Source organism: Vigna radiata, chromosome 6, assembly GCF_000741045.1.
Source record: "Vigna radiata var. radiata cultivar VC1973A chromosome 6, Vradiata_ver6, whole genome shotgun sequence".
Classification (NCBI taxonomy): domain Eukaryota; kingdom Viridiplantae; phylum Streptophyta; class Magnoliopsida; order Fabales; family Fabaceae; genus Vigna; species Vigna radiata.
Window position 1 is genome coordinate 3570502 of NC_028356.1, and position 16289 is coordinate 3586790.

The 16289-nt window shown below is 31.0% G+C and overlaps 2 protein-coding genes across 2 annotated transcripts; both read right to left on the minus strand.

The window, feature by feature from the left end:
- Positions 1–329: 329 nt before the first annotated feature.
- On the minus strand, positions 330–6114 carry LOC106765221 (T-complex protein 1 subunit eta). Its single transcript, XM_014649760.2, has 14 exons — positions 5958–6114; positions 5613–5873; positions 5292–5417; positions 4702–4905; positions 3265–3434; positions 3040–3175; positions 2570–2686; positions 2363–2482; positions 2165–2263; positions 1994–2083; positions 1588–1675; positions 1391–1479; positions 1228–1302; positions 330–772 (listed from the first exon to the last, which is right to left on the minus strand). Exons 1-14 carry the CDS (start codon positions 5970–5972, stop codon positions 680–682), a joined length of 1683 nt encoding a protein of 560 aa, XP_014505246.1. The 5' UTR covers positions 5973–6114; the 3' UTR covers positions 330–679.
- A 1334-nt stretch (positions 6115–7448) lies between these two features.
- LOC106765004 (3-hydroxy-3-methylglutaryl-coenzyme A reductase 1) lies at positions 7449–10869 on the minus strand. Its single transcript, XM_014649479.2, has 4 exons — positions 9752–10869; positions 9056–9237; positions 8305–8651; positions 7449–8197 (listed from the first exon to the last, which is right to left on the minus strand). The coding sequence occupies exons 1-4, from the start codon at positions 10681–10683 to the stop codon at positions 7955–7957; spliced, it is 1704 nt and encodes a 567-aa protein (XP_014504965.1). The 5' UTR covers positions 10684–10869; the 3' UTR covers positions 7449–7954.
- Between the last annotated feature and the right edge of the window lie 5420 nt (positions 10870–16289).

Sequence of the window (16289 nt, forward strand, 5' to 3'; positions counted from 1 at the left end):
CGATTTTTTCAGTTATTGAAAAACTTGTTTATTCAAAATTATCTTTTAATTTTAGAATTAATCTAATACATATAATTCAAGGAGTAATTTAGTACCCAATTCAAATGGCTTGTAAATAAGAACATTAATGGGAACAAGGAAGACATCGTGCCAACCATTAAATTATGGAGATTTAGTAACATTTATTACAAACCCGACGTTAATGTTAGTTTGTTGTTTTAACATATTCATAATGCAGTTTATCTTAACAATTACAAGCCGTTGAAAATACAAGATTTGCTCGTGCCTTGAGCAATCGAAATGACCGTAAACATGAGGTTTTTAGTATGTGGCACATTACTGTTGACTTTCATAGACGTAAGAAAAAAAATGAAATCGTGTGTTTATACGCATACCAAGTAATAAATAGCTGAAAACTGAATAACAAGATGCAAAATTTCACACGAAGCTCAAGTCCCCATCATCTTCCATGAAATAATTACCCCTCCCAAAGTATAAAATGGTCGTCAGAAAGACTACTGCTCAAACATTGCTACTTGGAAATCCTAGTTTGATCAATGATGTTACCAGGATCTCCATTACATTTTCATTTCATGGCTTGTAGGTTCAAAAATTGGCATGCTTCTAGTAGACAATGCACCAGACACTCAATCCGTAATATAATAGAATGATTTCCTAATTATCTTCGCATCCCTCGTCCGCGTCCACGGAATCCTCCTCCACGACCTCTGCCCATGGCACTGGCGGCGGCGTCTCCTTGTGCACTCTCAGACTACATATGTTAAATAGACAAAATCAAAATCAGCTGCATAAAGGACTGTAGCCAGAATAAAACAAGCAATGGAAACAAAAAATTTAAAACCTGGTTACATTAAGAAAATAAAGGTAGAGTAAGTAGACATGGCGATATAATTATGCAAATTAATATAAAATTCTAAAAAAGTCACAAGATGAGATCCCATCACAGCAGACCAATTGTAAGAATCAAAATTCCCCACAAGCTTTCCCACTGTATGTGCAGAGGATTTGTACAGGGAATTCTTATATGTGCAGAAAATTATTAAGAACCATTACCCTTGCAAAGTACAAAATCCTTGACCGATTTGAGAGTGAATCAGAATGTACTTATAGTACTACTGATAATAGTAAGAGATGAATAATTCGTTCAAATAAGTCAAGAACGCAAGCAAAAATTCCCAGCCATACAATGACACGAATAGACATTACCTTGGGGTTTTTAATTGTTTCATCCACACTTAAGATAAGGCAAGCAGCCTCTGTTGCAGCATTTATAGCATTGATCTGCAAATTGATTAATCAATTTAAACACCGCACACATAAAACATCAGAATCAGCTTATAAAATTATGTAAATCAATGCAGACAGATACCTTCACTATTGCAGGCTCCCAGACAAAGTTGGCAAAAGAATCAGCAATGCCACCAGTGGCTATGTCCACTCCATACGGTGCCCCCTCACCTGTAACAAGCGGAAAAATAAGTATATGCCAGCATGAACGCAAGTAATTGTATAATACATATATGTAACCTAGCATGCTTCATTCACACAAAAAGATGGCAACCCAACCAGAAGGAAGTGCATGTTTCTGCCTTAGTTTATTCAGCACATCAGTTGCATCAAATCCAGCATTGTCGCATAGTTGTCTAGGTATAACCTGCAGTGATAATGTAACTTTCTGCATTAAAAAACTAAATAACCATACACTTTGAATGTAAGAACATGATTTGATACCCTTCCAAAACTGGGATGCTTTCTCATACAAAAACTACCAGACATTTTTTAATCGTATTAAAACAAAATTAGGGGGGTTGGGGGGATCTAAACACAGCTGAGAAGTTATTGAAGTATATCATATTGTCACAAAAGAAAATGTGTCAAACAGGAGTTGCCTTGCGTTACTAACAAAGTTCTAGAATAATAGTAAACACAAAAAGACAGCTTTGGATTTGGCTCAAATTACAAAAACATTTACCTCAAGAGCTTTTGCGTAAGAGTTAATGAAAAGCTGAGACTTCCCAGCTATAGTTCGTGCATGCTGCCTCAGGTACCGGCTTATCTCCATCTAGCAATGAGAACATTTTGAATTTAAATATGTTGACTAATATAATCAAGTGATATCTACCGACAAATTTAAGACACATACGTCTATAGCACCTCCCCCAGCAACCACAGTTGAATTCTTCAAAGCCCTTCTCACAATCATGATTGCATCATGCAAACTTCGCTCTGCTTCCTCTATGAACTGTAGGAAAATAGGTAAAATCAAAGATCAAATAAAATCCTGAGAGTAGCATATGTGTTCAACGAGTTTCATAAACAGTTATCACAACATATAACAGACCTGATCTGCTCCACCACGAAGAACTATGGTTGCTGTTTGGCCAGATGGACATCCATTGAAAATATTGAACCTCTCATTTCCAACCTGCCTTTCCTCAAAAACCTCACAAGTTCCAAGGATCTTAAAGCAAATAAAACACAAGTTCAGCAGTAATAAATGAAATTACAGAAAGATCAAATCAAAACAGTCATACAAATAATGTGCAACCTCATCAATAATGTTATTAACAGATGTTTGTACGGTTCCACCAGTTGCAGCAGCAACCCTTTTTAGATCTTCTTCAGTTACACGACCAGCACAGAAAATGTCTCTATCTGCAAAATACTGTTTCAAGGACAAATTATTTTAAAAAGAACTAAAAATGATATCCCTGAAAGGCTTTACCAAACACAGTAAGGAAATAATTATAAACCATAATTACAAACAATTAGTAATGATGACGTCAATCTAAACATTATGAGAATAACAAAAACCATGTTAATAAGAATATAAAAATCAAAGCATAAACAAAAGTGCATTACTACACAAGAGAAAATGCATGAAATGTATCAGGAAACTATCTTGGGAGGAGGTAGCACACACCACACATTGCATATTATTCAATAGAAAAGTTTAATATTCTACGAAGTTTAGAAAATCATAGTTAAGAAAAATCGAATTAAGAGAAAAATTAAAACCTGGGTAGCTAGATCACCAATGGCCAATCGTGAAAGAACAACTTTGGCACCACTGCTGACACATTTGTCTAACTTGTCATAGATGATATTCCATTCTGCATCAACTATTGACTGATATTGCGAAGGATCTGACAACCTGTAGAGAACAACAAAAAATAGTCTCATTTAGTCCTTCCTACGATCCCAGGTCAGCTTTGTGAAAAAACGAATTTTAAAATAAAACACCTTATTTCAGCATTTTCTTTCTCAGACTTTAGTTCCAATTCAACGTTTAACAATAGAATTTTTGGATTGAGAAACTTCTTCGGTTGTTGCTCAAACCCAGCATATGAAAAGGTCTTTTTGAAGGCAACACCATTTACAAGAAATGAGTCCCGCATGGTACCACCAGGAACCTGTAGAAGAAAACCCGAGTCTCAACCATTGATTTCAAAACATAGGTTTCCACATAACAAAGTTGACTTACATGGAATTAAATGTTTACCACAAACTAAATTCCGCATGACAGTAAAACTCCCTGATTTTCATCTCTAACCACTTTAGTTAATTGATTTATTCTACTTTGTATTCAAATCATTTCAGTTATCAATTATGAAAAATAAATGCACACATTGAAAACTCCAAAAAACAATACTAAAGGACATGGAAAACAAATAAAACATAAATTTGCTCTAGCATATCTGAATAAGAGTGGAATCCTGATAAATATAATTTCAACAATATGTAAACTAGGAAGCTAAATTGGAGTTATGATACGGCTTTACTCTTAATACTCATTCCATAACAATTTTCTTTACAGAGTATTGCACCACAATTAAGTAAACTAATCATTCTGCTAAAGAAAAGACAACTCACCTATTAATTGAATCAATTCATCTATTAAAAAAGAAAAGAAATTGACTTAATTTTACAATTATGAAGATTAAAGTTAATGAGCACTAATGTCAATCTGAAGGGAAAGAAGATTGATAAGAAATAACAAATGTTTCTTGATATTTTTATGTGACAAAATAGGTTGAAACCAAAAAAAGAATAAAAAATCCGTACATGATAATGTTGATAGAATAGAAGGAAGCAAAGAACAATCCCTTTTAAAGGCCAAGAAGATTCACTAATACTTAAGTTGACAGTAAAGGGAAAACATAGTAATAACAATAACCTTGAAATATAAGTCTTCCGAACAACACAAATAAGGAAAAACAAAAAAAAAAAATTAAATCAGGATAAACGCTTTGGAAAATGAATTTCAAAATTCTCTGCATGATTCAGTCAACAATAGAAAATTTATTATTATCCTATGAACAAATGGAGACTGTGAATATATGACTTTATAGCAAGATTTTAATGTAACCTGCTTGCATGTGTTCGAATGACTAGTGTTTGGATAACCTAACACAAAAATCCTAAAATCCGGACTTAGGGAAAACAGCAGCCGGAAAAGACTAACTAGAACTATAGAAACATACACACAGATACAAAAAGTGAAAGGATACCCATCTATTTCCAATAGCATTGTCAGTTTTCTTATTTTTAATACAGTACCTTTTGTTTAAGAGTGCCTTTAGGCGCCCTTTTTAGAATTTTTGTTTTCCATTAAACTCCCGTCTATTTAAGAAACACATCACACGGTCACCAAAGTAAAAGCGAGAGTGCAGCATGTACCTTCTTTATTCCAATCATGTTCAACCTGTCATCGTTCCCAATTGCAATTACAGCATCCACAACCATGGATGCAAAGAATTCTTTCTCTCCCCCTATAAGCTTTGAAGAAAGTGTGGTAGAAGCACACTTTGCAAGCAAGCTTTTCTTTTCTTCCAGACTTTTCCCCTCAATGCTAACAGCTAGCTCTTTAATCTTTTCAATTGCCTGTATAATGATTAAAAAAGACAAATACAATGTGACCAAAGTCGTGATATACTTCCACTTCCCGTATTGAACTTTAAGACAAAATTCAAACAAAAACTGAGGCCCTGTTTAGATAATTTTTTTCCACAAACACTTGTTAGAGAAGTACAAAGAGAAAAGAAGGAAGGAATCAAACATCTATCACGAGCATAAATAAACTTGCGCAAATCAGAACTTGAGAGAAGTTAGATTTGAGAACCTTTACAAAGGCTAAGTAATTAATCAATTTAACTTATAACAAAGGCTCAACTTACTTTACTATCTTAATATGTTCTATAAAGGCTTAAAGATAGAGTTATTCAAACATTAAAAAAAAATAATCACATTCGAGAGAGAGAGATCTGTACCAAGGTACTCGCAGCCCTGTAGCTCCGTATCAAATTTTGAGAGTGAACGCCATCTTCAATGAAAGGCTTGGCCTCCCTTAGAAACTCAGCTGCGAGCAACACGACAGTGGTGGTTCCATCGCCAACCTTTTCACATTCAAAGAAAGAACGTTAGAATAACAATACATCATTTACTTGCAAACAAGCAATTCCAATACCACAATTTCAAACATCTGAATTAAGCCGAAAGAAAAACCGAAAGATCTTAACTGCGGAAACGAGAAAATAAAAATCTAAGGCATTGCATGAGATCGAATGGAAAGGGAAGCGTTAGAAGTTTACCTCGGAGTCCTGAGACTTAGCGATGTCGACAAGGATTTTTGCGGCAGGGTGGACGATGTCAAGGAGCTTCATGATGGTAGCTCCGTCGTTGGAGATGGTGACAGCTCCCTTGTCATCGTGGATGAGTTTGTCCATGCCGCGAGGGCCGAGGGTGGTGCGGACGACGTCGGCGACGGCGGTGCAGGCATTGATGTTACTCACCAGCTGTGGCTTCCCTTGCGAAGTGTCCGTGCCTTCCTTCAGTAGAATGATCTGAGGTTGCTGTTTGATCCACCATTTTCAGACTTAGGTTAAGTTACGAAAACACGCAAAAAGAGAAGAAAGAGAGCGAGAGAGTGAACATACCAGCATCGCTGACATGGTTGAAGATGCAGAAAAAAAGAGAGAGAACTAGGGTTTAAGTTTTGCAGTTGGAAGTGGAACGAGAAGCAGCAGTTTCTGGCTCCTACTCTCTCACACACAGCGACGTTAGCTTTCTCTAGAAATGGTTGGTTACCTATTTCGAAGCCAAATTTCAATTTTATCATAACTTGGGCCAAGGCCCATATACACAAAGCAACTAATTTTTACAAGGTTTTTCATCCAGTACCCCCGTTATTTCTTGGCACACCTTCCTAATTTTTAAAATCACATTTTAGACTTTCGGATTAATTGTCCTAAAATATTTCCAGAACAAGTTCTTTAAGATTTCAGGAACATGATTCTCCGAATAAAGTTTTTGAAATGGGATTTTCAGAACTTATGAAATCTATTTTAAAATAAAATTTCCTAAACAAAATTTTTAGAACATTTTTTTTACTATGCTTTCTCTTTTTTCTTCTTTTTGTGTAATATATTTCGTCCCTTCTTCTACCTTAAAAGCGATGGTGATGAAGTACTGGTGGAGGGCGTTTTAGTCTTTTTGATGTTAACATAAAAGTGCAGTTAGTAATGATAAGGTGCGGGAAGAAAAATAACTTCTAATCATCGTGTATTAACTAAATATGTTATTACCGACTATATTTGGTGTAAGTGATTATTATATTTTATTGGACATTTATTAAATCATGTGTAGTAACAACATAATACATATATTTTGTCTTATATTTTTCTAGGGTGACTGCCTCGTTTTGGTCCAACTTATTTTTGGTTCACTAAAGTTGGGCTAGGCTGGACCAGTCCATTAATACAATATATCCAAAAAATATAATCCAAAAAAGTTTCATAAAGTTTGAAACACAAAATTACAAAATTCGCCATCATACATAAGAGATCAAAAGATAGAAGAGGAAAGAAATAAAGGAAAAGTAATCATTTGAATTGAGGAAAAAAAAAAGAAAGGAAAAGGTAATAAGTGAAAAGATTGTGTTCTATTTAACACATAATTTTAAAATTGTTATAATGTAGGAAATAGTTTTAAAAAATATAAGTTAGAGTTAAAAGAAAATTAAAATTAAAATTATGACAAACTTAAAAAGATAATAACAATACGTTAAAATAAATAACTTTATAAATTATTCATAATTAATTATATACCAATCTTCATTAACTGAAAACACATGTTGCTAATGGATGCTTCAAACACTAGTGTTAAAAACATTTTAAGAAGTTAGAACAACAAATAAGTTGAGAAAAATATATTATTTATAGTCTCTATCGTGCACATAAACTAAAACATACTAGTAGCCTTTACAAAAATCTAATGTAAAATTCTGTCAACTTTTACAAGACCTTCTCCAAAATTATATTCTCACAATAATACACTTAATAGACAAAACAAACATTGAATAGATTAATACTAAAACAATGGAATCTCAATGCTCCTATACTACTACCAATTTAATTCTTATGAGGTGGTTGAAAGGAAAGGAAAGGAAATGGTATATATATAGAAGTGTTGGTAAATCATGAGAACTAATTGGTGAAATCTAATTGATAGTAGCACTGGCGGACAAGAATTCCACATTTATGCATTGGCTTCACATAGTAGAATCAATACATGAGAGAAATTCCGTAAAGGATAAGCTAAGCATATTATACAGGGAGGAAGAATTGCGATACCACATGAAAGATGCCTTGGTTTGCTAAAACAAGAGTTAGCACTGATTCAATAATGCAATGAAAAGTGTCCAGGAAAGGAAGGACCCAGAGGGAGAGGGAGCAGGTAGAGAAGAAATCTACTTTCCTCTCTCCAAATATAATAAAAGATTCTACAGACAGCGATACAAAGCTAAACATGGACAGCAACAGCCTAGTCTAATTTTTTCTGAATTTTCCTTTCCAAACTTCTACTTTTATGATGGCATGACCCTCATTTTTTATTCTAGACTCCACAATTGATGGCTACAACCACGTGCACCACCTCAAGATGATATTTTGGTTACATCTTTGCTTGATCTGTTGTATTTCATGTGGCTGTTGACTAACTGCCCCGCTGCAATGGCAGACATCAGAGACAACTCTCCGGCTAAAACAGATCCAGCAACAATGGAGGCCAAAAGTCTTGAGTTTGATCCTGGTGACTCCTTGCTCGCACCCTTCACACCAAGTAAATTCAAGCAAGCAGACTGGGATGCAAGTTGAGTTCCACCCCCAACAGTACCCACCTGAGAGGAAAATTGAAGAATAAACCTTAGCTATTAACTAAATTGGAAAGTTTACCAAATATAGAAGGGTAACGTGTAAGAAAGGATGGGACGGGATGCCAAATCACCTCAATGGAAGGCATGGTCACCGAGATGTGAAGGTCCCTCCCATCATTAACGGCTTCCATCATGGTTATGCAATGGGAACTCTCAATATTTTGTGCTGGATCTTGTCCTGTGGCTATAAAGACTGCAGAAACAATGTTACTAGCATGGGCATTGAATCCACCAAGAGCACCAGCAATAGCGGAACCAGTAAGGTTTTTAAGCATGTTAAGCTCCACCAGGGCAGACACGTTGGTCTTCAATACCTTTTTCACCACTTCTTCTTTAATAATTGCTTCACAAACAACTGATTTCCCACGTCCCTCGATCCAATTTACTGCAGATGGCTTCTTATCCGAACAATAATTTCCTAAAGGATAAAATCAGAACACAACCATCACATTTTTTGTATTAATATTCCCATTACAACACTTGCACCATGCCGTGATTATAGGCATAACAACGATATCAATATAAAGGATCAAGTCAGAATACAGTGACATCATTATAGGACACCAGTCTCCTGTTCAAATTGACAATACCTACAATGTGTGTGTACGTGTATGAATGTAAAAGCTAAGACATCAAAGATGGTAGGGGAAGAAATAAGATGATGTAACTTCACGACAAAAGAAACCAGTACGGAAAAGAAAGAAGCCAAATAGACGATGTGTAATAGCATATAAAGAAACGGCGCTGGTGACATCATCCGATTTAACAGAAGAAAGATCAAGGAAATATTGTTCATCAAAATGGGAAAGATAAAGAAGTTACCAGAAATGCCAATAACATCCATATCAGGGAAGTCATTCTGAAGAAAGTCAAGAACGTTTTGCACCCCTTTGGAAACCATGTTCATACCCATAGCATCACCCGTGCTACAAGTGAATCTCAAATAAACGTTCTTTCCAGCCATAGCACACTGAATACCTTGCAGCCTGGCAAATCTACTCGACCTGAAACCATTAATCCAAACACCAAAACTCAGCACAAATAAATAAATCTCCCACACTCAAATAAACGACATCCAAGTTCTAGTCATCTATACTCCAAAATTTCCTCCACTCATCCCACTCCCCAATTATCATTAACTTTTAAGGGAAAACCACATCTCGCCAAACATTTAAAAAAAAAAATCAACCTAAATATAATTCCCTAAACTACAGAAATTAACTTAGTATGCAGGTAATAGCAAATATCAATGTAAATTTTTCTTAATTAACACAAACACTATTTAAAATTACTTCAACTCAAAATTAATTTTGGACTCAATAAATTCTTTACCGCGCAACCAACCGTATATATTAATATTCATTTAAAATCAGTTGACTGGATATCGACATTTCAACAAACTTTTCGATTATCCGATGAATCCAAAAATGCAATTAGAGTGGACACCGACTACTGAATGATAAATTTTAAAATCGTGATCACGAACCCAAACTCCCTCTAGAGAGTACCAAAACAAACCTGTTGAAAACAACGGAAAGTGTATCAAAATTGAGAGGATCCTCCAAGAAGAACTTCAACTGTGCAGCCCTCTTAGCAGTGGAGAACCTGACAACAGGGGCCCTTGACATGCAATCCCTCAAAACAACACTGCTGGCCCCACCAGATGCATATATAGCTTTGCACCCTCGATTGGTGCTGGCAACAAGGCACCCCTCCGTGGTGGCCATCGGCACCGTGTACTCGAACCCGTCCAGCAGCAACGGCCCCGCCACCCCCACAGGAATCTGCACGTATCCCACCGGCATTTCGCAGCACTGCCCCAAAATCGAATCGTAATCGAACCCGTCCAGCGGCAGCCCCTCCAGCGACCGCCCCGTCATCCTCTGCAGAGCCGCGCGCCGAATCGCCGCCGCACGGCGACAGTCTCCAAGGCGAGACTCGAGCGCATAGGACGGCGTAACGCCGTTAACAACGGAGCGGACAATGTCCTCATCGTCTTGGGAGATCAACGAGCACTCAACAGGGGGCAATTTGGTAATTGACGTAGAGGGCGAGGGCCTGGGCGAGGATTCCGAAACAGCTTCGTCGACGTCCCACACGTCGTGCGAGGCGCGTGTGATGAAGGACTGCACGAAGTCGATGCCGAAAAAGCCGAGGAGGTAGATGAATGAGGCAATGAGGGAGAAAATCGCGGCAATCTCGGAGAGCGTGACTACGTGCAGAGGTGTATGGCTGCGGATCTTATCGCGCCACCGGTGCAGGAGGAAGTATGCGACGGAGAAGAAGAGAGTGAAGAAGATGGCGTTGGTGAGGTATAGTGGCAGAGGGAGGGCGTCGGAGGCCTTAGGAGAGGACGCTGATGATGTGGGAGAGGAATCCCTCTTGCCGCGGTTGGGATGGTGGATAGCTCCGTCGTGGGCGGTGGGGGGCACGCGGTGGCGGAGGTCCATTGCGCGTGCGAAGAGGGTTGCGGAAAGAACGGTGAATGAATGAGTGAATAAATGGTTAAGGCATGTGATGTGTTATGTGTGACAGCGAAGAACGACGAGTGTTCAACGGAGTGACCGGACCCAACAGCGTCGTCATTTGCTGTTCTTTTGTTTTTATTGAGCACTTTTCATATAACTTTTTCAATTTCCTGAACCCCACAAACAAATACAACTGTATATATAAAGGTTCATTATTAAAGGATTAATTTAATTTTTTAAAAATGATACCCGTCTGATACATGAAACAATGCGTTAATGAATAATTATATTAATGATAGTCGTCTGATACCCCGTAAATTACTAGTTCGCTATATTGTTTAAATCATAAATAGTTTCTATGAAAATATATTATATCTCTCAATCATATTAGAGTTAAATAAAGATTGTATAATGAAACCGTAAATTGTTTAAGAATAGAAGTGGTATAATTAAAGAGAAATATTATTATTATCATAAATAAAAAATATTTAAATTTTATTTTAAAAATATTATGATTTTATAAAATATTTATTTAACTTTTTTTCTTTAAATATTTTTGAAGAATTCGTTTATTTGATTGTAAAGGAGAGTTTCTTTTAGAAAATCTATTATCTAGTATAATATAAAAAATACTAAAATTTTTATTTATTCATAAATTTCTTACAAATTATTTTTTTAATTTTGATTTTATTATTTTCTATTCTATTATATTTATTTTGTTATTGCATGTATACAGAAATTATTTTATTTTTTTATTCATTTATTTTAATTGTTTAATTTTTTTAATTTATATTTATTTTGTTATGACATGTGTATGAAATTTATTTTACTTGTATTTTTATTTATTTTTATTTTTTATTTATATTCTTAAATTATTTTATTTATTATTTTAAAATAATTTTTTATTTATATTTGTTTTATTATCGTGTGTGTATAAAATTATTTATTAATCAATTATTTCCTATTTGTCATGTAAAAAGTAAACTAATAACTATTAATTATTATAATATAATAAAAGATGGTATAAAAAGTTACTCTCTTATTAATAAGGGATTTATAGTTCTTTTTATTTGATATTTCGGTAATATTAATTATTTTTTATATTATTATTTTTTATAATATTTCATTTAATAAAATTAAATTTAGAAATAAAAAGATATTTTAGTATTAGAATGTAAAATATTATCTATTATCATTTAAAAATAATTATATTAATATTTTATTTTAAAGTAAGTTAATTTTTAAAATAAAATATTATTTTATCGTATGTGTTTAAACTCATTTTAATTATCATTAAAAGTTTTTCTAACATCTTTTTACATATTTAATATATTAAAGAATGAATTAGGTTTAAAATATTTTATATAGTCTTTTTTATGATTTTTAATTACTTATTTATTTAATAAAATTAAATTTAGAAAAATACATTTTAGTTTTATATCTTGAAATAATATTATTTAAAAAATAATATATGTTTATTAATAGTAAAATATAAAAATAATTGTGATGAAATAATTTTGTCTTGAAAAATTCCTTTTTTAAAAAATATTTGTGATTTTAATATTAAATAATTATATAAATATTTTTTTATTTAATGTTTTATTGTTTAACTATGTGAAAATTAAATTAATTTTATCTAATAAAAATTAGAATTAATGATATTTACATAAAACTTAGTATATAGTTTTAAATAATTACGTTTAAAACAGAATAAATTAAAATATTATATTTAATAATTTATTTTAAAGGTTTAAAATATATATTTGTTATTAAAAAGTTATATTTTTTTAATATTACATATGATGTTTGTGTTACTTAATAATTTATTTGAAAAAGTTAAAGAATATATTTGTGATAAAAAAATTATACTTTTGAATATTATAATTGTAGAAAAATATAGTTAGGATAATTTTAACATAGTTAATATGTAAACTTTAATCTAATTCAATTTTATCGACTTGTAAAATAAAATTTACATTTATTACATATATTATAAATTGATTTAACGTGAAGCTTCCAAACATATGTATAAATCAATTCTAATCTATATAAACAAACAACAATAAAATACACCTTTTTATCTTCATAAACAATACATAGTCTCAAACAAACACCATCATAATCTAATTTAATGTGTATTTATACAATAATCAAGACCTTGTGATTATCAGAGTCAATAATAATGAATGAATTCAAAGTTATGTAATGATTTCTAATAAATATTTAATGAATTGAATTTATTGCATTGTAATATATCGGTGAAATGTAATTATACTAAGTATATGACTTAATATATACAATTATTAAAAGTAATTTAAAAACTCTATCTTATCCTGTCTTGTCATTTGCATGTTGTTTATATAGTGTTATAAAAGTATGTGTATTTATATTTTGTTTTTATAGTTTTGCTTTTAGAGTTATGTAAGTATTATATGATTTCTTATGAAGAAGAGTTACTTTTAAAAAAGGTTAAATGATAATATATACTGTGTTAAATGTCATTTAATACTTTATTAGTAGGAATATAATTATTAGTGAGATGTTAGAAATTAAATATTTGTCACTAACACACAACTTAAATTAATGATATATGTGAACACGAGTACGTAGATTTCATAAGTTATATATAAAAAAGGAAATAAATAAATTAATATAAATGCACACGTTATATCTTAATACATTAAGTCTTACTTTAATTATGATTTTAAAATATGTTATTATACCTAATAATAATAATAAATGTAGACTGGATAATAAAAATGTAAAAATGTTTTATTTGTTATAGAAGAAAAAATACATCAATCTAATATAATATAATAATTCATATATATACGTGTTTGAGCAAGTAAAACACAGATAACAAATGTTGGTGGATTCGTATGAAAATGATTTAAAATAAGTAGTGGGGATTAATTTTGGCTCTTTCATATTTAATTATATTAAAAATATTGATATCAATAGATGTATTTAGACTGTGAAATCTAATATGAGAATATTTATGTTTTATGATTTTTTTATATGAATTATTTATATGTAATAGTTTCTTTATGTCTGTTGTTTTTTTTATATGTTTTCTTTATTTATAATGATTATCTTAATTATGTGATTAATTATGTGAACAAATGATTATATAGTAATTGATTTAATGCGGAAAGATGTTAAATATGTTTTTTTTTTAAACCTTATTATACTTTATATCAGTGTAATGGTTGTACAGAACCAATGTGTATATATATTTTTTATATTATAGTTATATTTGATATAACTCTAATATTATTATGTATCCATATATTTGTGAATTATTTATTCTCAAATATTAGACATGTGATAGTTTTTTTAGTAGTGGTATAAAATTAGATGTTACACTTCTTAATTCTTAATATTTTACTAATATGAAAAAAAATGGACTCATAGCATGATATGATAATTAAAATTAAATTTATGGATATAATTTAACAATAATAATACGTGTATTTATACATGAAATTAGATATAAACTTATAAATTATTAAATAAGATCATTAATACTAATTATTGTATTAAAAGTATTATTTATTTTAGAATCTTAAACTCCTTATTAAAAGACATTTTAGAAAGTTTGAAAAGAAAATTATATTTAAACTTCTCATTACTTTATTCACATACTCATCGTTTTCACATAAATTATACAAATAATCAACATAATAAATAAATTTAAACATGTAAAATCTCTTTTCCTTACATATTAAAAAAAGGATCTCATTCAGCTAATAAGTATTAACTTTAATTGAATCTAAATTCAGTTTTTCTTTTACTTGCAACAAAATGAGAATAGCGGGGGTTTGGAGTTTAGTTACGTAAGTTTATTAAATATTTGAAAAAATATATATTATTATAGTTGTTATTATTGAAACAATAATTTTGTAAAATATAACTAAAAACGTGGAAATCTAGTTTATCAGGATTTTATTTTGTACTATCATTGTGATTATTAGAAGTATAAATTAATTTTTATAAGTTTTGAAAAGAGTAATTTTGAAATACATGAAAACATAAGAACATGCATATGAAGAATTGTCTTCAGTGTTACAGCTGTCGGTGTTTAGGTCAAGGGAAAGAGTTTTGGATGATTACGATGCCAATTTAAGAATAAACTTTTATAAGTAGTATAATTATATTAAAGATATATTTTAATTATTTAATAATAAAGTACGTACTTTTATATTATTATTAGTATGAGAAAAAAATTTCTTTAACAATCATTTTTACCATTTTTTGATAACGTAATTTATAACTGTTCATTTTAAATATTTTTTTAAAAATAAATTTAAACATACTAATAACTAATAAAATGGTGACATGTATATTAAAAAGTTGTTAAAAACAGTGAAACAAATTACACTGGATTTCGTTGTTTAAATCCTTTCAAGTATAATGAAACAAAATTATTATTTTTTTCTTATAACTTATATTTTTTTCATAATTTAAAAATACGATGGAAGTAGAAGAGACCGGAACATTGAAGATGGTGCTTTTTGGGTTTTGGTGAATAAAAGAAAGAGACCAATGAATGAATGACAATTGGAACGTTTTACGCCACAAGCTTATCGTGCACTTTACCCTACATCAATAATTTCATTTAAAAGAAGGGAATAATAGTGGTATTCAACTGCTCCAAATTCTGCAATATTACCATATCAATATTTTGGACTTCTGTTTTATATTAATTAGTGTTTAATCTACATTATTATTACAATAAAACAAAGCCTTTTGTTCTTTGCAGGAATTTAAGAATTAATTAGTTGATACTTAAATACAAAGTATTGTAAATTTAGAACAAGTTTACCTTTTTGTCCCTTTCTAGGTTTAAGTTTGACTTCTAAAAAAAAATATAATTGATAATTATATTGAGGTTTGATTCTGAATTTAATTGTTTATTATGGCTTCATTTGTGGTATCATTTCAGTAAAATATTAGTATTAATTTATTGTAAAAAATATTCTAATTAGTTTTTCAAACATCTCATTTCAAAGTTAAGCTTGGACTTAACTCATTTTCTTTTCAAAATTGTATAATTTTAAAGATGTTTTACCAGTATTACTGGAAATAAAGAAATAAAAATCATTATTTGCATGACTTGCATGTTTTGGCCTCTCTAAACTTATGATAGATTCTATAAAATTCAGATAACTCTGACATATTAGAACGCAAATCACCTACTACTAATAATTTTTTTATGATTAATAAAGATAGTTTGTATTAACTTATTTATATTTTTGTTTTATTAAGTTTTAAGTATTTAAAATTAAGTTTCATTAATTTTTTTAAGTATTGAATATTTAAAAGTTTTGTATTTTTTAATTAAATCTCTACTTTTTTTTTAATTAGGTGACGTAAATATTATTTTTAAATATTATTTTATGTGTTACTTTTGTTGTTGAATAAGGATAAATTAAAATGAGAAAGAAGAAAAAGAAACTAAAACTAAAGACTACAAGCGCAATCAGTGTTGAACAGTAGAATAAGTTAATATTAACCTAAAACCATACGTGAAGATAACTAAGGTATAACAAGACAAAATAAAAACTATGTCACCCAATTAAAAGAAA